The 26,507-nt window shown below is 44.0% G+C and overlaps 2 protein-coding genes across 2 annotated transcripts in view; one reads left to right on the top strand and one right to left on the bottom strand.

Annotated features, from left to right (window-relative positions):
- Window positions 1–403: 403 nt before the first annotated feature.
- Window positions 404–11,027, bottom strand: klhl28 (kelch like family member 28; the record flags this gene model as incomplete). Its single annotated transcript, XM_080750674.1, has 5 exons — window positions 404–567; window positions 1,371–1,579; window positions 7,474–7,917; window positions 8,653–9,290; window positions 10,767–11,027. The coding sequence occupies 5 exons, from the start codon at window positions 11,025–11,027 to the stop codon at window positions 404–406; spliced, it is 1,716 nt and encodes a 571-aa protein (XP_080606800.1).
- An 8,958-nt stretch (window positions 11,028–19,985) lies between these two features.
- The window catches only part of togaram1 (TOG array regulator of axonemal microtubules 1), a 47,688-nt gene continuing 41,166 nt past the window's right edge, over window positions 19,986–26,507 (top strand). The window contains exon 1 of the mRNA XM_080750832.1: window positions 19,986–21,655. Coding sequence (XP_080606958.1) covers window positions 20,633–21,655 — 1,023 coding nt within the window. The 5' untranslated portion in view covers window positions 19,986–20,632. The remainder of the gene's footprint in view (window positions 21,656–26,507) is intronic.

The raw sequence follows: 26,507 nt of genomic DNA, 5'->3' as shown, positions 1-26,507 counted from the left end.
GTGTGCTTGTAGATCGGCTGTTTTCACTAGTTTAAATTAAAAAAAGATTAAATGATAAATACAAAACAAACGGTTTTGGACACACAAGGTTTCCACCCGACAACGACGAAAAAAAAAAAAAAAATTAGGGCCTCTCCAACTCTTTTTCCCGGGCTGAATCAGGGGCCCAGCACGTCCCTGCTGTGGCCGCCCGCCGCCCTCCCCTCCATCCATCCCTCCGGGATTCGCGTCGACGTGGCCTCCTCAGCCCCCCCCACCGTGGTCGGAGGATGAACGCGAGGAAGGGGGATTATAACAAAGAAACGAAAAGGAAAAACAAAGAAAAGAGAAGCCTTCTCTCTCTCTTTTCGACCTTTTCCCTCACACAGCCTCCTTAAGTCCTGGCCGGCGGCCGGGCCATGGGTCAAAGGGCGGTCAGGCCAAAGTTACAGCGGCAGTACATCATGCCGCTGGAGTCCAGCCACGTGTCCGTGATGGGGTCGTAGCGCTGGACAGTGTTCAGGTAGGACGAGCCCGAGTGGCCCCCCACCACATAGAGGTAGTTATCCACCATGGCAGAGCCCACACCTGGGGGGGGAGGGAGAGACACAGCCGTGATGTAGGGGTGGGGATGGGACCATATGAAAATTGCATATCACGATGATTGTGACAAAAGAAATCGCGATTTACGATATAATCGAAATCCATTATCCTGGGCCGGAACAACAAAAAATCGCGCGTTGTGAGCTTGTAGATCAGTAATTTTTTTTGGCAAAGACATTTGATAGAGAGTGAAAAGAGACTGTATGGAGGATGTATATTATAAGTACCTTTTGCCAATTGTAGAGGGTTTAAGTGGTACCGGATATGCAGCTCGGCAAATAAAAGATGAATTGATCCCAGTGCTTGACGGAGGACGATATCACGATAAATTATATCTCCACTAGTGTTTTTTATCACGATAAGCGGTAATATCGCTTATCGTCCCATCCCATGATAGGGGTGGGCGATATGGTGATAAATATCGTTGAGACGATACAATGTCTCCACGATATGTCTTTTCAGAGATATCGTACATATATCATAATACAATGAGGGAGCCTTATAAAAAAATCCTGTTGAATTGTTAATACAGAGATTCATTGCAGAATTTAATTTAAACCTGTATTTTGATCTAAATCAGTAGTTCTCAAACTTTAAAATGTCAAGGTCAACACTTAACTCTGACGGTATACAAATGAAACCAAATGGGAAACCCAAAAGGAACCCACAGTCCCTGGACCCCACTTTGAGGACCACTGGTCTAAATGGTCGGTTACTCCTTTTTCCTTCAGTTTTGCTGCATTGGAGTAGCCTGTTCCTTGTCCGATAACAAAGTGGTCTCAACTCACCGGTCCGTGGTTCGTTCATGGGCCGACAGGCCGTCCACTGGTTCTGGTGGGGATCGAACCGCTCGATGCTGGACAGGTGGGACACGCCGTTGTGCCCGCCCACCACGAAGATGAAGCCCAGCATGACCCCCACGCCGAAGTTGATCCTCTTATCTGCCATGGGGGCTACCATTTCCCAGGCATCCTTGCTGGGGTCATACCGCTCCACGCTGCACAGAACAGACACAGTCACAGTTTAGAGCAGGGGTTCCCAAACCTTTTGGGCTCAAGGCACCCCTAGAAATGCATCTTTCTGGGGGCGCCCGCTGGCCTGGTGGTCAAGGCGCATACCACATACCAGGCTATGATGCCTGCTGGCGTCGCCGGTTCGATTCCCGATCCGGACGACCTTTGCCGCATGTCATTCCCCATCTTTCTCCCCATTTCCTGTCAGTCTACTGTCCTATCAATAAAGGCATAAAAAAAAGCCCAAAAACAAATCTTAAAAAAAAATAATAATAATAAAAATGAAATGCATCTTTCATCCGAGGCGCCCCTACATTACATTCATAATTTTCACTCCCAGCACCTTATATTTATAGCATATTTTAGCGATTATGTTGCAAGGAAAATGTTGAGATAATAGACATTTTGGTTAGAACTGACTGAAAATAAAATTGTATTTCAAGTTTAAAATGACACTAAATATATTTTTAAGTGTCCAAATAAATTCCAACTATTATTAAATTATCTCACGGCACCCCTGGACTGCCGTCACGGCACCCCAGGGTGCCCCGGCCGTCACCCACTTAGAAAACCCTTGGTTTAGAGCACTGGTTTTACTGGTTCCCAGTAAAAATCCCTTTTCATTAAACAAATCTAAGAAATTCCATAAATAAAAACTATTAAGAAATGGTGAAAATAGCCGATCTGCAAGCCCACAACACGGCACAAAGCGACGCGTTGTGGGCTTGTAGATCTGCCTGTTTTCACTAGTTTGGGTCCTGGGCAAATGTGGGTGGGTTTACAATAGGGCAGATCAACGTGATCAAGACCAGACTGCTCAGTGCTCACACATTAACTCGGACTAGTGGCTTCTCATTATTGTATTTCTGTTTGATATAGCGTTATCAGGCGGAGGCCAATCCTCTCTCAACCTTCTCTGAGTTCTCTGCACACACTGTAAAAGTAAATACATACAGTAAAGCCCTTTGCACACAGGCGCGTTTAACCGCACGGATAAAACGGACAATATAATTTTTTGAAAAGAAAACAATGATTCTCTATGACCTCATGCACACCGGCTCAGAATTAGCCGTGCGACGAGTGGCTGCCGCCGTGCGTTTTTTTCTTGATCGAAACCAGTTCGATTCGTGCGTCTTGTCGCATGCGGTAAAAAACTCATCACTCCTTTTTATGACTCCTTTTTGGATCCGCAGCGCCGATTCCGCACAGCCTTGCACACCAAATCCAATGCGTTTTATTCATGCCGCAAACGAAAAAAACGCAACTGTCCTGTGTGCAAAGGGCTTAAAAGTATAAAAAGGTTGTTCAACATCAGCTGAAGCAATACAATTATGACTGTACGTGAAATATCATGTGATAATTTCCGTGGCATCAAAATGGCATGGACTAGCATACTCGCCGATACCAACATTTTAAGCAGTATCGCGGCAGCTTTTCCGATACTATCCGTATCGAAAAAAAAAGTTAAAATGTCATTCTTTTCCTCTTTTTTTTTTAGATGGCTAGTGTGTGAACATAGCCCAGGGGTCGGCAACCTTTTTAACATGAAGTGCCATGTTTTTATTTTCTTGATAGTCAGTGTGCCATGTCAACATCAAGTTTGATTATGACACCACATAAAAATGTAATATTTCGCCCGTCCACATTACCATCTTTTCTTCCTTCTAAATATTTTACTATCATTAAACTCTAGAAATAACCCACCAATCTCCCAGACTCCCTCAGATTTCGGAGTTTGAACGAATGTGGAATTATGTGCAGGATGTAATTTGCATACAGATTAGAGGTCTTCACGGGTCCAATTTGAACTACCCGAACCCAAAAGGACCCGGGGGAAATGGACCCGGACCCATATGGCCCCGTCTATCATTTGGAATTTGAGAACCGTTACCCGATCAGCCCCGAGACGTGATGGATCCGATCCGAACGGCCCCGCCTGTTATTAGAAAAATTGGATCCGAAACCCGAGCAGAACGGGAGATCCGAGACCCGAACCTGTCGCCCCGAAATGAAAGAATGCCAACGTTATTATATTAAGAGTTGTATCAGACATATTTCTTACCTAACGTCGCCACGGTGCTGCTGTTGCTGTCAGCGGCGCTGTGCCTCTCGCCAAAAGATGATCTTTTCCCAGACCAGTAAGTCAATGCGGACAGTTTGTAAATACAAATAAATCCATGTTTTTATTCCTTCTTCATTGGCTAGCCAATGCTAATGCTATCGTTTTCTGTCGCATGTGTTGTTCATTATATCTTTCTGCTTTGAGTGTCCATTTTGCTCTGCAGAGCATGACAACACGCAATGACAACTCCATTGTAAACCGTTAACCAAAACGTTACGTTAATATCTTTGATAATAATAACAATCCAACTGATACAGTCAGTGTTGTTGTGACTGAGTGAGTCAGTTCTCACAACCAATGCAACAGATTACATGCTGCATCTTTAGTGCCATCGTGTGGCGTTATCTATTTGGTGCAGTTGTTGCGTTCGCTTTCACTTCAATCTCGGCCTGTCTCGGCTCCACTCGGGTAACAGGAGATACCCGGGGAACCGGGGCAGACGGCCCCGGCCCCGGCCCGCCCCGCGGTAAAAGCTCGAAAACGGCCCCGTTACCCGGCTCGGGGCGGTTCGGATCGCGGGTAATTTCGGATCTCGGGCAGGTCCGAAGACCTCTAATACAGATGTAAGGGACTTAATTTAACAGACAAAATCCTTTTTTTAATATCCAATAAAATAAAAATAAAAATAAATCTCCCTCACACTTATGCCAGTGATCACCCTTCCCTGTGCCAATGCTGGCACCCGTGCCTAATATTGCCTGCAGTGTTTCTCAACCTTTTTTCTGCAATTGGGCACACTTTTCATGTCCCAAGAATCCATGGGCACACAAACATAATACAGGGGTGTAAATATCGTCACTGTCGGGAGAAACTTTGTATCTCCAATGGGTAAACCACCGCTCAGTTCACACGGGTGTGATTTTTTAAATCTGTTTAAGTGTGGCTAGCGAGACTAGTCCGTGAGATTAGCCTTTACAACTCAAAAACTAATCTGGGGTAACTCTGGAATGGAGGCTACGCAAGGAAGGATTTGATGCAAAAAGCAACATCTCTGACAATTTGCATGTAAAGAACTTTGTGTGTAATGGCACCACATTCTGCTGAGAAGAGAGCTGCGACAGATGGAATCGCAAGAAAAGAACATTTGCAACGCGTCTTTGTCGCTTTTGATTTTAACCACTTTAACCATTATTTATTGTGGCATTTAATGTGTACCCGTTCTAAATGGGTTTTTAATGGGATTAGACACCTTCAACACGACTGGTGGAAAACTGGCAATTTGGGAATTGCCTCAACAGTATCTAATGGCATATAATCTGCTGGGGAAAGAAGAAGGGGTGGAAATAAAATCCCCCAAAGATTTTAGGTCCAAAGTAACACATTCTCTTGAGGGGTTTGGGGAGTCAAGGAGACTCACAACAACAGAGACATGGCTCTCTGGTGAAATCTCTACACAGCAGCATTGAGCAAATAGGAAAACCTTCATCCAGGCAACTGTCTGTGTTTAAATGTTTCATGTTTATTGTCTCCACCAGCCGAAGGCTGAGGGAGAGTATGTTTTCCCCTCCGTCCGTCCGTCCGTCCGTCCGTCCGTCCGTGCGTCCGTGCGTCCGTCCGTGCGTGCGTCCTCGCAGTTTGTGAACAGCTAATCTCAGTCACCGTTGGCCCGATCGCTGCCAAACTGAGCACACACACTCCCTGGATGCCAATCTAGAACCTCTGCCCCACATTTTTCAAATCAGCCTCATGGTGGCGCTATAACAGGCTGATTTGTGTGGCCTGCTTGTTACCAGCTAATCTCCGGCGCCGTTGGCCCGATCGCTGCCAAACTGAGCACACACACTCCCTGGATGCTAATTCAGAACCTCTGCCCCACATTTTTTAAATCAGCCTCATGGTGGCGCTATAACAGGCCGATTTGTGTGGCCTGGTGGAGACCTGTGCTCGGAAGAGCACTGCTTCTAGTTCATACTCGTACGACGCAGCTCGTTGTGAGCTTATACTGTAGATCGGTTATTTCTGGCACGCAATAAATCAAGCTTTAGGTTTCCATAGGCCAGTCCCAATTATTACATAATCACCTAATAGCAACTTTACGCGATTCTTTTTGCATAATTGTCATAATCGTTTTCATGTCTCTCAAAAATGCCTCTCAAAAATCTTCATTTTCAAAAACTTTGGGAATAATTTGGTAATAAACAATGTAATGTGCAGTAGGTGCAACAAGGAATTGATGGTGCAGACATCTTAGGACAACCGCTGAACTGGTTTATCTTGATTGGTGCCAGAGTGTTTGTTTACCGCAGAGAATTATGTTGGTTCCATTTGTTCCCTCTCGGAGATAAATGAATGAACAATGTAATGTAGGTGGAACAAAGCAGTGTCAGGAATTTACAGTGCAGATATCTTAAGACAACCAGCAAATGTAGGCATGTTTTGAACTTGTAGATCGGCAATTTCCACTATTACTTAGGGCTGACACGATTATGACATTTTACATGTCGATTAATTGTCACTCAAATAATTGCGATTAACGATTTACCTGTAATTGTGTTTTACATTTCTGCTTGGCTTTTAGGCTTTGAAGTTGCACATGGCAGATAATATGACACACATAACCTAAATATACAAAGAAATTACTGACATATTTGACAACTTTAGACATTGGAAATAGCCGATCTACAAGCTCACAACGCGTCGCATCGCGACGCGTTGTGAGCTTGTAGATCTGCTATTTCCACTATTTTTTACTTTTTCAAAAATATATGAACATTTTTTAACATGGAAACGATTATGACGATTATGAAAAATAATCACGATTATGTCAAATAATTGCGATTAGACGATTATGTAATAATTGTGACAGCCCTACTATTACTGTTTTTTTTTTAGAATACACTTTTTTAGAAAATACTCTCCCGCCTCTCGATGAAAATGAATTACTAGGACGTGTCGACCGCCTCCCGTCTGAAAGCTGCTTTAGGGTTTACATCAGAGGCGGGGGGGGGGGGGGATGTGAGGGGATGTGAATGTAAAAATGTGAAGGTGAACTATAAATATATCCAGCAGTTATTGATGTGAAATGTCATCTATAGGAACAAAGAAAGGTTATCGGTTTGCTTTGATCGTACATGACTTTCAGGTAGAGATGCTCCGATTGCCGATCACGGATCAACTGGAATCTTAGGATCTACGATTTTCCTAAATTTCCTATAAGATAAATCAAGATGGTAGCCTGGTTCCAGCCCATAGACCCCGCCCACTCTCAGAGTGGACCGATTCTCTGGTCTGGTGTTGAGTAAATGAATCGCCAGTTTACCGATCCGAAATTGTGGCTTCTCCAATGAGCGCAGGGGGTGGGGGTGGGTCTAACAAACATCCATTCCGCGCAGCAGTTGAAACGATTACATTTCAGTAAGTTCACACACCAGGCATGCAAACACACACACACGCGCACTGATTTCACCAAGCTGTTAATGTTGATTACATGTTTCTGGTCGCAGTTCTGTGTGGAAGCAGTCACTGGCACAGACACACACACACCCTGCGAGCATGCGTCGCGATCACGGTGCACGCTCGCACAAAAGTCTCTCCCCCGTAAATCGTTCAGACGGGGCACAATGTCAGACGCAAGGCTATCAAGATGGACCTTTACTGATCCCACAGGAGAAATTCAGTAGTTAATCCAGCCCATACCTTGCCATTTCTCATCCATAAAGCTATACAAAGCACGTGTAACACGTGTGAAACTAGCAGCGAGCAAGTGCCAGCCATTTCCATAACCAATAGCCTAAGCGTTCATATTAGCAATAGTACCTGTTCATGTGTGCAGGGCCGTACCCTCCGATAGCATACACCATGCCATCCAGCACAGCGGTGGCAAAGCAGCTACGGGACTTTGTCATGGGCGCCACGGGCTGCCACTCCTTCATCTTGGGCACGTATTTCTCCACCGACTGGAGGTAGTACTGGCCGTCATAGCCCCCCAGGGCGTACAGTTCCCCGGCTAGGACCACCACCCCGAGGGTGCTGCGACACTCGGCCATGCGCTCCACCGAGGACCAGGTGTTGCTCTCGGGGTCCCAGCTCTCCACCGTGCTCTCGTGCCTCCGGTAGCTGATGCCCTGTCTCATGTGCGTGGCGATGCCTCCCACCACGTACACCTTCTGGTCCAGCACTGCTACTCCGAACTCGTACCGCGGCACGCTGAGCGGGGCCAGTCCTATCCACGAGTCCGTCTGAGGGAAATACATTTCCATGCTGCAAGACGGACAGAAAACAACCGTTAAATGTATATTAATAACCTTCTCTCACTGTAGTCGGGGGATATTAATACAAGCTGGGAATAAATTCCTTACCAAACAATCTCTTCACCAATGTGTTCGTAAAGGTGTCTAGTAACATATCTAACAAAGTTTGAAATTCAAAATCCCTAGGAGAATCTTTGACAGCTACTGTAGGTTAACTTTGGGTCTCATTCACTTTCTATACACTATAATATAAAGGAAAAAAAGACTCCCAAAAAACCTGCTTTAAGTGGGATGTGAGGGGTCTAACTATGTGTTTTTAATTATTCTGAATCCATAGCAAGCATTTGTTTTGCACGGGGGAAAAAAAATCCTTGGGCTAAAAATGGACTCCACAATACGATGGTTTAGTGATGAGTCATCACTTTTCACAGATCTTTTGGGAGTATTTTTTCCTTTATGGTATAGCTTATAGTAAGTGAGACCCAAAGTTACCCTAGCTGTCAAAGATTCTCCTAGGGATTTTGAATTTCAAACTTTGTTAGATATGTTACTAAACACCTTTACGAACACATTGGTGAAGAAATCGCTTGGTAAGGATTAAGGAATTTATTCCCAGCTTTGACAGGTATTCTGATAATATTCCCTGACTACTGGATGATATAAGGATTAAGGAACTTTGTTGGCAGTGATTTAGGTAGTCGGAGAAGTTGATTTGAGCGATTACCTGAAACATAGTCAAGATTACCTTTCTAGAGTGGCAAACAGGCCGGCCTTGCCTCCGACTGCGAGCAGCATCTTGGGGGCACACCGCGGTCGCGTGGACAGCACCGTCTGGTAGGAGAGCCGGTGCTCAGGCATAAAATGGTATTTGAGCGCCTCGTTGAGCAGGTGCTTGCACGCGTGGTCGTCGCGTATGAGGTGGTTGGCTTCGTAGAGGCGCGTGAGGAACTTGACGCTCAGGAGAGGCAGGCGCACGCAGTGCAGCAGCTGAGCCAGGTGCTGCTGCCTCTCCGTCACGTCGTACTTGATCCAGGACTCGAGCGCGTAAAACACTGTCTCCTCGGTGACGACCTTCAGGCAGTCGTTGGACACGATTTCGTCCAGCTCCGCCCTTGTGAGCTCAAAGAACTCCTCCGTCTGGCACACCTCCTCAAAGTTCTGACAGATGAACTTGGTGGCGGCCAGACACAGGTCGTGGCAGCCGTAGGTCTCGGCGAAGCGAGAGATGCCGATGCAGTTCCCGGCGTCCAGCTGGCTCTCCAGGAAGGAGCAGCACTCTTTGAGCACCAGCTTGACCTGGAGCAGGTTGGCGGCTGGTAGCAGCGATTCCACCGTCTCTTGGGAGATGAAGACTGTGCCGGTGTAGGCGTACTCCACGATGGCCTGCGGACGGAAGAGGTAAGAGTTTGAAAAAGATTTGACAGAAAACGATTCAGAAGTAAGATGTAAAAGCTACAATCCCTACGTTCAACGGCTGTTGTCTCCTTCTCCCAGCAGAGGAGAAGTAATAGCAAAACTACGATTTAAATAGATAATGATGTTCTGTAGTGTTTCACACACAATCCACAGGCAATGGATTTGAGAAGTAGAGTATATATCAGGGTCGCACTACTGCCCTAGGCAGTACAGGGCAAGTAGACATTTTGATGGGGCAAGTTGAAGTACTTTTCCCTGCGGGGTAAGTAGGAAAAAGCATTTATGTCAGACACTGCATTGTGAACCATGTAGGTGTCCTACGCAGTACGCAACAACTGGGTCTAGATTTCTCAATGAGTAGGGAGCCCACCTCCAACCACTGCAGATGTGCTAGTTATATATTAATATATATTGAACTCTGGTACTCTGGTACAGTGGTTCTCAAAATGGCGTCTGGGGACCCCCAGGTTAGAGCCCCCTGCGGGACTGTTTTCTTAAAGGACAACTCCGCCCTAAATCACTTCTAGGCTCATTTTCCTACTTACTGTAGTGTATAGTGATCCCAAAAGACTGTTCATGGGGTCTATTAGGCAGAAATGCCGCTGTTGTCCAATTTCCCCAGCAGAACTCAGCAGCCCTCATACTGTAGCTTAGTGTGGATCCTATAAGCCTATCGCTTTTACATTATTTGTTGTGTTTTTTTTTACAAACACATCCATGTCTTGTTTGTCCCACACAAGCCACCACAATATCATAAATAATGTTTTGGGGTGAGCATTCGGCACAAGTGCCAATCAGAGTCAATGTACTGGCCAATCACACTATCACAGGGAATCTTTTACAGGGCTTGGCAAAACACATAAAATTATAACATCTGTTGATGGCTGAGTGTGATGGCTTGTGTGGGACAACGATGACATGGATGTGTTTGTAATGACAACTAGTACCACATTCATGAAAAATAAAAACACTTTTGACCACAAAAAATAGTGTAAATTGGACAACAGGGGCATTTCTGCCTAATAGACCCCATTTGGATCAATATATAAGTAGGAAAATGAGCCTAGAAGTGATTTAGGGCGGAGTTGTCCTTTAATCCCGCTGCTGCCTGCTCCCGTTGGATTTCTGACCATGCCCGCCCGTGCCCGGAATGATTTCATTTCTGACCGCCTGCTAATACATTTCTGACCGTCGCTCCTGCCCGCAACAAAAAAAAGTCTTGCCATTTAGTCCCTCAATATTATCGACCAGTTGTAAGCCTGAAATATTCCACAAAACAGAATGAGATGGGGGGGTCTGCGGCCAAATACAGATGAATTTAGGGTCCTTGAAATGAAAACGTTTCAGAACCATTGCCAACATACCGTAGTGTTAAAAACAATTCTACAATTAAAAATATATAATTTATATATACTTTGAAAAACAAAAGCCTTGGAAACGTACCTGTAGAGCTGCCTCGTCTACGCACTGGAACTCCACCTCTGAGGTCTCCTTCTCTGACAGGTTGCCCGTGAACATGGCCTTGAAGTAGGGGCTGATACTGGCCAGCACCACTTTGTGAGCGTGGATCTTGGAGTCGCCCACGCGCAGAACAATGTCACACAGCTCATGGTCCTGCCGTAGGAGTTGCAGGCCTTGCAACAGCTGCTCAGAGTGAGGCCGGGTCAGACTGGCAAGCATATAGGACTGAGCCTGCTGGTCCATCTGAGGAGAGAAGAACAGGAGGTCAGACTGGCAAGCATATAGGACTGAGCCTGCTGGTCCATCTGAGAAGAGAAGAACAGGAGGTCAGACTGGCAAGCATATAGGACTGAGCCTGCTGGTCCATCTGAGAAGAGAAGAACAGGAGGTCAGACTGGCAAGCATATAGGACTGAGCCTGCTGGTCCATCTGAGGAGAGAAGAACAGGAGGTCAGACTGGCAAGCATATAGGACTGAGCCTGCTGGTCCATCTGAGAAGAGAAGAACAGGAGGTCAGACTGGCAAGCATATAGGACTGAGCCTGCTGGTCCATCTGAGGAGAGAAGAACAGGAGGTCAGACTGGCAAGCATATAGGACTGAGCCTGCTGGTCCATCTGAGGAGAGAAGAACAGGAGGTCAGACTGGCAAGCATATAGGACTGAGCCTGCTGGTCCATCTGAGAAGAGAAGAACAGGAGGTCAGACTGGCAAGCATATAGGACTGAGCCTGCTGGTCCATCTGAGAAGAGAAGAACAGGAGGTCAGACTGGCAAGCATATAGGACTGAGCCTGCTGGTCCATCTGAGAAGAGAAGAACAGGAGGTCAGACTGGCAAGCATATAGGACTGAGCCTGCTGGTCCATCTGAGAAGAGAAGAACAGGAGGGGTCAGACTGGCAAGCATATAGGACTGAGCCTGCTGGTCCATCTGAGGAGAGAAGAACAGGAGGTCAGACTGCCAAGCATATAGGACTGAGCCTGCTGGTCCATCTGAGGAGAGAAGAACAGGAGGTCAGACTGGCAAGCATATAGGACTGAGCCTGCTGGTCCATCTGAGAAGAGAAGAACAGTAGGACCAAATCCACAGATCACCATCGGTACCACTTCCACAACTCTGATCAAAAACCATACACTCTAAAGGACCTTTCCCACCGGGCGCGATAACGATATGTCGGCGACGGCGTTCACATCAATTATGGCGGCTTTATCGTTGTGGTGTGGACGCTACCATCCACTTCAATTGAAAAACGATATTTTTTATAGTTATCGCGCCCAGTGAGAAAGGGCCTTAAGGCTGTTACAATTATTACATAGTCCAATCGCAATTATTTGACATAATCGCAATTATTTCTTCATAATCGTGTCCATGTTGAAAAATGCTCATAGTTTCAAACATTTTCAAAAATAGTGGAAATAGCAGATCTACAATCGCGTTGTGAGCTTGTAGATCGGCTATTTCCACCATCAATGTTCTTTTTTTAAGTACTATAAAGTTGTCAGTCTGTCATTCCTTTGTATATTTAGAATATGTGTCATATCTGCCATGTGCAACTTCAAAGCCTAGAGGCCAAACAGAAATGTACTCGTCAACGACAAAAACACAATTAAATCGTTAATCGCAATTAAATGAAAGCTCAAGGTTAATTGTAATTTAGATTATAACGGCCGGTAGTGGCTCAGGGGTAGAGAAACCGTCATTAGAACACGGATGGTTCCCAGTTCGATCCCGGGCTCCCCCAGGGTTAGTGTCGAAGAGTCCTTGAGCAAGACTCTGAACCCCTAGTTGCTCCCGGTGAGCAGGTTGGTGCCTTGCATGGTTTCCTCCGCCATCAGTGTATGAATGTGTGTGTGAATGGGTGAATTGATTGATTGATTGATTGAAGACTTTATTAGAAGTTTGCATAGAAAAAGGTACAGTTTCATGACGGTACAGTTCACTGGTACAAGGTCTACTAAAAGGAGATCCTAGAAAAGACTAAGCTTATTTCCACAAGAAACCATTAAAGTATCTCATATAACATTGAATGACAGACGAATAGAACACAGTACTATGCAGTAGATCTAGTCAGTAAGGCATTCAACATTTTTGTGGTATAGCAGAAGAACGAGTTTGACCCTTTCTTTGAGTTGACTCTGGGTTGAACGTGATCTGTGGCACTGCCTTATGGTGTTGTCATTGTGGACATCCTTAATAACGTAATGCAATGTAATGCACAATCTCTGTAAAGCACCTTGGATAAAAGGTGCTATATAAATGCACCGTTTTTATAACAGTAGTTTCAATTAACAATTCAGAACTCCAAACAAACTGATCATACCAACTGTAGCATGCCTAGTAGGCAGACATAATGTGCCCTGAGATTAATTAAGTTACTAATAGTCTGTCATTAATTCAATGTTGACTTAAAACACCACACCAGGCTACACACAACAACACTTTGACATCCCTTTCTTCTAGACAGTCAGGTACATTTTCAAATGGAGGCATATAAATACAAAATAAAAGTATGTCTATGTTTTTAATTCTGACAAATCATCATCATCATAATCAGAATGACACAATAATACTACATTGACCTAGGATGCTGCTGAGTCTGAAGACCGAGTTATACTTCGCAGTACGACGGCATCCAAAAAAAAGAACAGATCTACAAGCTATCAACGATATAGCTTTATCTTTATGTTCTTGCTCTTTTTCTTAGACAAGCACCAACCTGGCGCGATGGAGAGAAAATGAATAAGCTTTTTTGAGGCCTTGTTGGAGGAAAGGTAACATGTTCCTCCTGGATGATCAAAACTCCACAATATTAACAGACTGATGATGATGATGTTAAACAATTACGTTAGCAGTTGCTGTGCTTTTTTTTGGAGAAAGCCAGCCGTACAAATAAAAATAAATAAACTAAACCCAAAATGATCGAACGAGGCGTTATAAAGCCTGGCGCACAACAAGACAGTCTGCATGTTTACAGTAACGATCGCTATATTATTGGATCACTCCAGTAAGTAGACGGAGGCCCTGCTTGTCTCTCCAATGCGTTGTACCGCTGCAGTCAGTGCAGGAGGAGGTTTCAGGGCTGCTAAAAATAAACAGTACATGGGCTGCTAAACCCCAGCAACACTGTCTGTCTGTTCCACATTAGTGACGTTAAAACGAGGCTGCCCAGACGCACAAAGCGTGTCTGTATCGGCGGGATTAAGCTGTAAAAATGCATAAATCAAAACGATCTGCCTTCTGCAAGGAGGGAAGAAAAACACAAACCTGTGAATTGTTGCGCTGTGTGATGTTGGCGCTGCTGTCAAGATGGAGTTGCAGTGGAGGAGCCTCAGCAGCAGAGATGTTGTGAGGATCTGCTGCTGCTCCGTGAGACACACTTACCACTTCCTGCTGCTTTCACAATAAGAGTTCCTATGATCTTCTTGATCACACAGGCTGGCTGACTTTACATTTTTTTGATTGATTGAAGAATTTATTAGAAGTTTGCAATAGAAAAAAGTACAGTTTCATGACAGTACAAATCACTGGTACAAGGTCAACTAAAGGGAGATCCTAGAAAGCCGAAGCTTATTTCCACAGGAACCACACTTTAAGTATCTCATATAACATTGAAAGACAGACGGATAGAACATAGTACTTTATCTAGGATAATATCAGTTTCAAAAGCATAACATCAAATACAAAGGCAGAAAAAAGAATAATAAAAAAGGGGGGGGCATGGGGGCTTAGTCTATTTACAAGTCACGGGTAGCAGCTGTCTGAAGGTGACTTTTCATACCAATTTTGAAGGAGGCTAGGGATTTGCTCTCCTTTAGGGCTTGAGGAAGGGCGTTCCACATGTTGATGGTGTAGCAGGAGAACGAGTTAGAGCCTTGTTTAGTGTTAAATCTACGTTGATGATGATTAGTGGAGCTGCCTCTGGTGTTGTGGTCGTGAACATCCTTGACCTTTAAGAAGTAGTTTGTCAGGTACATGGGAATCTTGGAGGTGTAGTGTATCTTCTACACCAGGCCCATTGCAAGATGCTGTACTCTGTCAGCTACTTTGAGCCATCCCACGCTTTCGTGGTGATGATCGGTAAGGTGGGTCAGAGGAGGGAGACCAAGCACAACCCTAATTAGTTTGTTTTGGGCTGTTTGAAGCTTTAACTTTAAGGCGGCTGGGGCGTCGCGATACCTGACAAGGACTCTGTAATCAATGAGGGGCCCAATAAGAGCTCCTCCTAGTCACTAGTGTCTTTCGGGATTTAGTATTGATCAGCGGGGCAACCCTTTGCAAGAAGCGAATTCGTTGGTTGACTTTATTGATTACCTTGGTGGTCATTTTTTCACTGGATAGGTTAGCCTCCAGGATGCAACCCAGGTAGCAGATGTAGTTTTTTCTTTCTATCACAGTGTCACCTACTTTAATTGTGAAGTTCTCAACTAGGCTAAGTTTCTGACTAGATCCAAAGAGGATACATTCAGTTTTGCCTAGGTGAATTGAGAGTCTGTTGTCATTGAGCCAGGTGCAGATCTTGTTAAGTTCACAGTTAAGGGCCTTTTCAACCTGCAATAAGTCTCTGCCGGAGACTAGGAGAGCCGAGTCATCCGCGAACAGAAACAGATTGCAGTCACAAGCAGATGACATGTCGTTTACGTATATTAAGAACAACAGTGGTCCTAGTATACTCCCTTGAGGTACTCCACAGTTTACTGGGAGGGGGGGGGACAGGGTTCCGTTGACTTCCACCATCTGTTCCCTCCCCACCAAGTAAGAGTGCATCCATCTCACTGCTGTGCTATCAAGACCAATAGCTTTGAGTTTTTCAATCAGAATAGAATGATCGACGGTGTCAAATGCCTTCTGGAGGTCCAGCATGACCATGCCGCAATATTTGCCATCGTGAATTTCACGTTTGATGTAATCATTCAAATAGATGAGGCATGTATCTGTGGAATGGGACTCTCTGAAGCCAGACTGGAACTCGTAGATCAGTTTATTCTCTTCAAGATATTTAGCCACCTGTTCATAGACATTTTTTTCCATTACCTTAGAGATGGAACTAAGGATTGAGATTGGCCTGTAGTTGCCAGGGTCAAGTTTACTGCCTTTTTTGTGCAGGGGGGTTACCTTAGCTAATTTGAAGTCCTGGGGGACATAACCCTGCTTGATAGATAGATTAATAATATGGGTAATGATCATCCGTTACATCCAGTTAGCCAGTCTGTCAAAGTATCATTACTGCAATGAAGAAATACTCAGTTACTAGTAAAAGTCCAGTATTCAAAATAAAAGTACAAAAGTATTATTTTTTGGCGCATTCCTAAGATAACATTTAAAAAATAAAATGATTAGGCCTGTAATAAATTTACCCCCATTGATTCCGGATGGGGATCCAAATGCATTTGGGTCCCCGTCTGGAATCAATTGGGGGAAATTTATTGTAAACCAAATTATTGTCTTAGGAATGCGACAAAAAGCTAAAAAAATATTATTGAACTCAAGTCTCCATGGCGTGAGTAGGCCTAATAGAAAAAAAGTAATTTGGGGGTGAACTACTCCTTTAACAGCGCAGAATGTCCCATTTCACAAGTTCAAAATGTATACAAATCTTTTGAAAAAAGAAGATCTACAAGCTCACAATGCGTTGCGTTGCGACACATTGTAAGCTTGTAGGTCTGCTGGGGTTGGAGCGGTTAATGCATGTTTTGTAATAATAATCACAAAGTAACTATAAGTTCTCAAATAAATGTAATGGAGTAACAGTAAAATATTTGGATCCGAGATGTAGTGGAGTAGAAAAACAAATTCTCCAATCTTCATGGGCCATAGGGTGTATACATTTATTATCTATTTATACACCCATTATTATTGTATTTTCTTTTTTTTATTGGGGGTGAACTACTCCTTTAGGCTAATGACACCTTATGACCAAATAGTGTAATAGGGCAATAAGTGTCATAGTGAAATAACTGTCATAGTGTAATAGTTTAATAAGTATAATGGTGTGTTAGTGTGATAGGGCAGTAAGTGTAATAGTGTAATAATGTAGTAATAGGGCAATAAGTGTAATAGAGCAATAAGTTAGTTCTGCGCACCCTGACAGTTGCTTCTCGCCCTTAGGATGTCTTACTGGCCTATATTAAATGTTAAAAAAAAGATATAAATAAACAGCCACTCTGTCATATAGGCGGATTATGAGACAAAGGGTCCCTGGACACAGACTTGTCAAAAGACTTTCATAACTTGTGAAACAGCACATTCTGCATCCCTACTGGGGTATAGGCTGTTGACAATTAAAGGACCTCCACTGGCGTTCTTTTCTAACGTCGACCAGGTGCATCTTAGTGTCTGCTTGGTGTTTTTTGGCCGTCCTCTGTTTCTCTTCACTTGAGTCCTGCATAAGGAGTACTTTTACTTTAGGTAGGCCTACTTGAAGTATATTTTTACTCTTTTGATTACCAGACTTTTAGTTGTAGCAGAGAGTGTTTACACTGTAGACTGCAGCATGTGTAGCAGAGTGACTCACTGCCCCAGCCTAATGGCCTCAAAAGTCCCTGTGTATCTCCCCCAAAACACAAGGATGTCCCTTTGGTCTAAGATATATATAAGATAAGAAACCATATTGATCCTCCGTTTTATTATAAAACAAAATGTGAGACACCAGAACATATAAATCCCTATAGTTTTTAAGTGGCTCAGGGCTCTACTCTAGTGTATCTTCTGTTTTCTGTTATTGTGCGGAAAGCTTTCGCTGAAAATAGCCAATCGACACTGCGTTGTGAGTTTGATGATCTTTTATTTTCACCATAGAAAATATGAATATCCAGGCTAAAGTGTTGACAATTTGTGTCCCAATCTCACTGAGACTCTCAGTGAGATTGGGCTCTCAGTCTGAGAGCCAGTCATCTCGGAAAGTACAGCTTTAGACAGGGACTGAAAATACTTTTTTTTTTTTTCTCACTAAAATGTGATAAAGCCACTAAAGCATTTCATAAATGTCAGGCTACATTTCACTTAAACGCCAGAGCTTAACTCTGCATGTAAATAAGACTTTTTTTTAATTAATGTGAGAGATCGTCAGGTCATTTGCAGGTTAGAAATTTATTTAGAACTTGAATATCTCAAAAGTAGTATTTCAGCATGGCATCATTCTATAAGCCATATCTTCAAAACTGTTGGGTCAATCTCCACAACCAATATATCATTTTGTAGCTATGATCCCCAGCTTTCAAATGAAATGAAAAAATGAAAATGAATAAAAATCCAATGACTGGCTCCCAGCCAAATTGGGACACATTTATTGAAGAATATTCAAGCTGAAAAACAGCATTCCAGATCATGACATCAGACCTCCTGGGCTGGGCTGGTCTGGTCTGTGGGGGCAGAGGCCTCCTGAGGTGTGATCTTGGACAGTTGGACACCTCTCTTACCCAGAGATGCCAAATGGTCATATAAAGACATATGCTGAAGATGAAAGACCCTGCAAAGAAGATTACGAGGGAGGAAGGGTATGCAGGGATTGTTGAGTGTTTTTTCGTGTAAAGTCCTACAGTAAGTGTTAGCTCAAAGCTAATTGTATATGTTGGGCATTAAATGTTATGTTGTGTCAACTTGTGTGTGAATTCTTTGCATTATGTTGAGTGTTAAATGTTATGTCGTTGTTTTGAATTGTTTTGGGCCCCTTAGTTGAGAGAGAGATGATGAAGCAGGCACCCCCAGCTCACAACGCCTCGCAGCAGCTTGTAGATCTGCCATTTTTGAGTGGTGGTCTCACCGCCACTCCTGTAATCAGGTTTCACGATGCCGTGTCTGTATGTATGTCTGTCGCCTGGCCTGTCATACCTCTCCTGACCACACACGTTAAAGGAGGGGCGCTATTGAGCAGGCAGACTCAACACTCTCTCTCTCTCTCTCTCTCTCTCTCTCTCACACACACACACACACACACACACACACACACACACACACACACACACACACACACACACACACACACACACTGTAGACACACACGACTATTTTTATTTGACCACCACTCAGTTCACAAGGTGTGATTTTTTGTCTAAAGTTCGCAGAATATGGATGCTATAGGGTTCAAGTGTAATTAAATATTAATATAAAAAAGGAGATTTGGAGGACCCCCTGTTGTAACTCTGAGGACCCCCTAGGGGTCCCGGACCCCCTGTTGAAGACCCCTGGTGTAGTGGAAATAGACCTGCATGGGAACAGTTGTTGTCGACCATCCTAATGACAGCAGCAGGAGTTGTATGAGAAGACCCCTGCTACCCTCTGGTTCAAATATTCAAATAGGCCTATAACCACAATAAAGATGCTGGGGTTTGGTTGGTTAACACACCTGCATTTCAACCTTATAGTTTCTAATGCTGTTTTTTACCTGCTGTTTGCAGTCCTAGATAAACTGTCAGGATAGATATAGACTATATGCATTTAAAAGACATCATCGTGGTTTCTTTCTTGTGAAATATAGGCTATACAAAGTAACTATTCCTTAAGTTCTTCAGTGGGACTTTTGGGGCTCTGTATTTGACATGAATGACTAACCCCTTTGACAAGAAATGCAAAGTTAATAACAACGGCAATTCAGACAAAGACTCTGGCTTAGGGCCCCCCTGAGCTCTTGGGCCCTTCAGGGCTGGGACTGGTAGGCATGCATGTGCAATGATCCACCCTGACCCACCCTCTGTTCGAGAGAATAATGAATTGAAGATGAGTAGATTTTAAAATAGGCTAAAGGGACATAATGTTGGGTACATCTATCAAATACTCCAGTCCTGTGCAACTGAGCTTTTTTTAAAAGCCACTATTAACGTTTGAAAATATATGCACTACCTATAATAATAATAATAATATAATAACAAACTAATAAAAATATGTTTGTGTGTGAGTGACAATATATATATATATATATATATATATATATATATATATATATATATATATATATATATATATATAATTTATTCTTGTGTTTATATCATGGTTATAAAAATACACACTCTCGCTCCGCATCTCGACTCTCGAGAGAGTTGAAGTCGCGTCACCATGGCAGCGGTCAGTTTGCGACATGTATTCGCCATTTTGCTGCCTGTCTCGGTGTGTGTGTGTGTGTGTGTGTGTGTGTGTGTGTGTGTGTGTGTGTGTGTGTGCCTGTGTGGGCTCCACAGAACGGAGCGGAGCGGCCGTGTAGACAGACAGTCGACACCAGACAGAGTCAGAGGAGCCTCCGAAACACCCACCCGAACCTGGACCATATCTCCCCATGTCCCCACGAGAAGAATGTCCCGGTGGGCATCTGGACTCTGCGTTAAACCATGGCTCCCTTTGGGCCATGACGATGGGCTGCTGGAGGAGAAGGTAATCCGGTACCGTAACGTTTTAGTGGAGTGAAAATGTTATTGACGCCATGCAGATGAAGAGGAGGAGTGGAGAGAAGCCTCCTTCTTCTTCTTCACCGCCGTCGAAGCAGGGCTATTTCAGAATTCTCAGCCATTCCGCGAGCAACGCCGACAGCCACAAGTGGTCGGGTTGCTGCTGCGACTGTTCTTGTTGTTGTTGTTGTTGTTCCGACGCACAACCTGGACATAAAACAGTCCGTGGTGCGTGCATGATCTGCGAGTCCAACAATGTCAGTACAACTTGTTTACACACCGCGTTGACGACGGTACGCCTTTTAAACGTCTGGGGGTCTGATGTTATGCTGGAACAAATCGCCATTCCACTCAGGGTTCCGACCGACACGGAGCGTTCTCTGTCATAGGATTTTTTTAAATGGACTGTGATGGTTTAAACACTTGTTGAATGATTTCCCAGCTCTGACCAGCACATCTTGACTATTATTGGACTCAATGATGATACTTGGGTTGATCTCCCAGGAGTTACACGAGCAGCTTCTGGACCTGAAGAACTACCAGAACCGAACGAATGGGGTGGAAGAGCTGAAAGACATCCTCTGCGACTTGGACCTGAAGTCGGTGCCGTCCAACAGTATCGACGAGTTCATACGTTTTCTCCACCAGCTTCTGGACGACAGCAATTTCAAAGTATTGTACGGCACTTTACAGGTTATAAATGTCCTCATTCAAAAGCTGGATTCAGACGTGGACAAATATTTCAAGCAGATAACTGTCGTAGCTCTGAAGTCCCTTGGGGACACCCACACTGTCACCAGGCATGAATACATGAATGTGTTTCGACAGCTGATGAGAATCGTAGGCCCCCAGAAGGTGCTGGATCTCGTCGTTGGACATTTGAGACACAAAAACTCCAGGGTCCGAGAGGACGTTCTCAACGTCATCACGGCAGCTATGCTCACCCATCCCCGGGGTGACTTCAACATCCCTGACCTCTGCTTCGAGGTGGCACCCTATTTGGCAGACGGCAAAAGGAAGGTTCGCCATGCGGCCCTCGAGCTGTTTGCCGTGTTCGACTATTGCCTTGACATGGGGAAAAAGCAGCCTCTGATCAAGGCTGTGGACATGGTGGAGCTCAACGAGGACGCAGAGGGTCTGATGGCGGCTGTGCAAGCGAGACGAGCAAGGCATGTTCTTCCAAAGCTCTCCTCCGAGGGGCTGGTGGAATATGCCCTGGTGGTGCCCAAGCCGGGACAGCAGTGCTCGCCACAGTTTGGCTCTGGAGCCGACCTGGACTGGGTACTCAACGGAGGGTGGATAAACAGTGGCAGAAACAGTGGCAGAAATCACAGAAATGAGCCAGACACTGATCGGCTGCACGGCTACGGCAGTCTAGGTTCACTGACCGATGCCATTCCACTGCCCAGGAGGATTGTCAGTGCTGGCAAAGGGAAGAACAAGCTGCCCTGGGAGGATGACCAGCCGTGCAGCTCTCCTAATGGAAAAGACTCTGAACAGGTGGGGTTCTCATCTCTACTAGTCTACACACCCCAACAAGTACCAAGTCATCCTTCTCTAATCCAGTGGTTCTCAACCTTTTCAGGCCGCAACCCCCAGAATAATCATATTTTAACTGGGGACCCTCCACCCCGACGAGCACTAAGAGTTGAGGCATTACATTTTGTATAACACAACACGGTTCTATTGTGAAAATAGCTGATCTACATGCTCACAAGGTCTCCCGCGTTGCGAGGCGTTGTGAGCATGTAGATCAGCTATTTTCACAATAGAACCGTGTCTATTTTCACAATTTCTGCCTAAATATTTGACAAACTTTGTTGGTTTGTTTATGTTGCGAGAGAAAACAATGTAGCACATTAAGTTAATCATCTGGGGACCCCCAAAATAATTTGGGAACCCCCCTGGGGGTCCCGACCCACAGGTTGAGAACCACTGCTCTGATCTATCTATCCATCAGTATCTGTTTTGACCAAAACTCCCCATTCATTTCATGCAAAGGCGCATCCCGCTATTTGTATTGGCTCTGTGGTGCCTCTTTTAGGATTGAGGACATAGCTATGAAAGGAATAGTCTAGTGTAGTTTTTAGCTTCCCCTGGGAACAGATGCAAGGTTTGTCCTTTTGTTGTCATTAATTTGTCATTAATTGGCATTCCCCCCCGAAAATCATTCTCACACTGTCACTACCTTTACAGTAGATTTTGTATTACAAAACATTCTGTCACGTTGACTTTGAAATCCCCTTGCATCTCAAGTGCCCTGTGCTCTGATTGATTTGTTCATCTTGGTCCCCAATCACTCGAGGAGAGCAGTAATTGCAAGGAGCAAGACATGTCGTGTATGCTTCCAGTCAGTCTCTGTTTTTGTCATGCATAATTCACCTTGGAATGCTGATGTTAAACCCTCTGAGATGATAGATATGTTGCATCTACGAACCGACTTTGAAGATTTAATTTGACTACTGCTTATGTTGGACTACAGACAAGACAGTCAACAGATTAACACTATTACTTCCCGTAGAAGACCTAGCACCATTGAGTAATAATAGACTAGTTCATAAACGAGGGCTGCAAGCTGTAGGCACCCATCTACAGTAGGCAGCCTTTAGAAATCCAGATAGAGGCACTTTGTTTTAGAAAAGTGAAGTCAAATTAACAGGACTATCCCCTCAGTCCATTCAACAGATTCAACACTTCATTCTTTCTATGAACAAACTCGGGGACAGCCCATAAATCCTACATCTCATTAGACCTAATTTGGTTAGGGTTAGGTTTTAGGGTTAGGTTTAGGCATACTTATACTGAGGTTTGGGTTAGGTTTAGGCATAGTTTTACTGAGGTTAGGGTTAGGTATAGATTCCTTTTCACCAGGTTAACATTCACCAGATTCGGACTAATGGGATGCAAAGAAGGTCTCAGCAAGAACAGTCACCAACGTCATTTTAGGCTCCATGGCCATCCGCCATGACACTTTGGGTGGCGGAAGTGCCACCCAAAATAACATTAGCGTCTATGAGCACTTCGTCACTTCCGCCACCCAAAAGTGTCATGGCAGCGTCCCATGGTGTGCCAACTTCCGGGTGTTGTCTGTTCCTGCCTAACCTTCCTTGATGGGATGTAGGAAGTAGGAACAATGAAATGTCGGACCAATGCCATGGCACCACAAACTCAAGGACCCTTCAATAGCCAGCAGCAATTGTAAAATCAACAATAGAATTTTAAGTTCTCAACCTCACCAACCTGAAAAGGTAAAAAAAAGCACACATTTGATGAAAATAGCAGATCTCCAAGCTCACAACACGTTGCATTGTGAGCTTGTAGATTGACCATATTAGCCGAAGAGATTTGGTGTGTAGAAAGGAAACAATAAAGGGGGCCGAGTATAGACTCCAACGGGGGACCCCGGGGTCGGTCAGAGAAGTATGTAGCAGGGCATTAACGACTTGTGATTTTTGCAAGTCGACTCGACTCAGTAAAAAGTTGAGTCGAAGTCGACTTTATCGTTTGATGACATCATCACATCACACACGACCCCCCAATTATTTTATAAAGTTTAAGTATTCTAAATATTCTAAAATGCCAATTTAAGGACTTTTTAATACCTCTAAAATGACAAATTAAACATTGTCCAAATTGTCAAACATATAGAGGCAGAAATTGTGTAAATAGCCGATCTATGCGAGGCGTTGTGAGCATGTAGATCTGCTATTTTCACAATAGAACCATGTTATACCAAATGTAATGTAGCACTGTAATATTGGATCATTCCGTCCTTGACAATAAGCAATCCTACTGTTTGAATGCTGTACAGACGCACACATGGAGCAAAAATAATGATAGAAAAAAATACAAAGGATTTTTTTTTTCAACTTCGACTTTCTCTGGTGGGAGTCGACTTGTGTAATGAAGTCGACTCAGTCGACTTGTCGACTTTTTCGTTAATGCCCTAGTATGTATGTAGGATTAATTAATTCATCATAGATTGATTTGAGAGGCATTACTCATCCCTGAACCTTCCATAGACAACCTTGTGTTTACACCAGCAGCATGTGTCTCCCAGCAACAACCCTACCACACAGAGCACTTGACAGGGGGGAGGAGGGAGGGGGGGCTGAAACATAATTATATCACATAATATCACAGCGCCCGTGGCAGTAAAACATCGCTTATTTATATTTGCTGCTCTCGTGTTGATTGCCAACAACACCATCAGTACGCTCACCGCATAGTGAGTTGATTGGAACTGTGCAGAGGCGAGCGAGATTGATCTCTCAGCCTCTCAGCGGATAAGTGCCTATGTTACTGCATGTAGTGATTAGGGATGGGACGATACGCGACTTTATCGTTTATCGTGATAAAACACTGGAGATTTCGTGGATATTTAATTATCGTGATATCGTCCTCCGTCATGCACTGGGATCAATTCACCTTTTATTTGCCGAGCTGCATATCTGGTACCACTTAAACCCTCTATAATTGGTAAAAGGTACTTATAATATACATACTTGATACAGTCTTTTTTTCACTCGCTATCAAATGTCTTTGCCAAAGAATCACAACGCTTGTAGATCGGCTATTTTTTGGCAAATGTTCCGCCCCAGGAATCGATAATGGATTTTGATTATCGCGATAATTATCGTAAATCGTGATTTCTTTTGTCACAATGATCATGATATGACATTTTCATATCGTCCCATCCCTATTGATGGCCTCTCAGCGGATGAGTGCCTTCATTACTGCATGTAGTGATGCAAAAAATGCTTTTACTCAGCTGCCGTTGATTAAAGGGGTAAGTGATATGTTTTTGTTAAAAATAACCTTTTCTTTTTTAACAAAAGATACTGGTATGTATTCCAATAATAATGATATATAGAGCAAGGGTCTTCAACAGGGGGTCCGGGACCCCTGAGTTACTACAGGGGGTCCTCCAAATCTTCCAGTCCTTTTTATATTAACACCTTGAACCCTAGTGTCCATATTCTGAGAACTGTAGCCAAAAGCTCACAACGCCTCGCAGCGCGAGGCGTTGTGAGCTTGTAGATCGGCTAATTTTGGCAAAGAAGTTTGGTGTAGAGGGGAAAAAGAGCAGACTAAGCACAGAGTGAAAGGATGTCGGCTCAAATGGTTAAATACCTGAAAACACAAATTGACATGAATCCAAAATACACTGATGATTGTGCTGTCAAACGATGAAACTATATGGAATCTATGAAAAGGTTGTGGGGGTCCCTGCTTCATCTCTCTCTCAACTAAGGGGTCCTTGGCCTGAAAACGTTGAATATCCCTGATATAGAGTGTTTATTCTGTAACAGGGGTCTCCTCCTCATCTATCCAGCTCATTAGGAAAAAAAAATTGTTCCCATCAGAATACCAAATCTATCCAATCAGGAGAGAGAACACCACAAAGATCATTCATCACTTCAGTTTTATTAGTGTTCCATTTCCAATTTTATGATATGCTCATCTGTTTGGTTTCAGCACTTCCAATGTCACTTGTTTATGCCACTATATATCATTTTCTCTTCTGATTGTATGACATTGGAAATCAGAACCTGAAAATGTATTTTCTGCCGGAGAGATGGGGTGACCCGTCACTGAACCAACACATTATTATATCAGAATATATTGAGCTGTATCGTCTCTGTCCGGTTGAAACCTCATATGTCCCGAACTGTTACTTTTCAGGAGTCAAATTCCAAAGCATGACAAATTGCAGATCTACAAGCTCAAAATGCGTCGCTTCATGTTACGTTTCAAGCTTGAGGATCTGCTACAGTACCTTAGATGCTTCTGTGTGATGCTTTAGTGCAGGGTTCCCCGATAGGCGGCCATTTGCAGCCCCCACCAACCCCAGTCCAAAAAAAAAAAAAAAGTAGTGAAAGTTACAGGTATGGTGAGTGCGATATGAAACGTTAGCTTACCATAATCACAGTAATCCTTAATCATTTTCAATCATATTCAAGGGCTTTTGGAGAGAAATGAGACAGACATAGAGCACTGCAGAGGGAAGGTGTGTGTGTCTGTCCAAGTAGTTGACAGCCCCTCGTTAATGGATCAAAGGAAGGCAATTATGTCTCTGCACTGCCAACTAGCTGCTGTTGTACAGATGTATACTTTTCAAGCAGACTGGTTAATTGGTTCTTAACTTATTTCGTTTCAACTTTAAGGAGTGCACTTCTCAAAATAATTATAATTATGGTGGTATAAGAGCAGCAACAACACTAGTATATCTGAACCGTCGCTGAAGTTGCGGGAATGCCACCGTTGCTCCCCGCAATGTTGTGGCCCTCGGCTTGGTACCCTAGACATAATTCGGCCCTTGGGGAAAACTAATTGGGGAATCCTGCTGTAG

This window comes from Nannobrachium achirus, assembly GCF_963921795.1.
Source record: "Nannobrachium achirus genome assembly, chromosome: 20".
Taxonomy (NCBI): Eukaryota; Metazoa; Chordata; class Actinopteri; order Myctophiformes; family Myctophidae; genus Nannobrachium; species Nannobrachium achirus.
Note: the sequence above shows the minus strand (reverse complement) of the source record. Positions and strands in the feature narration are given on the sequence as shown.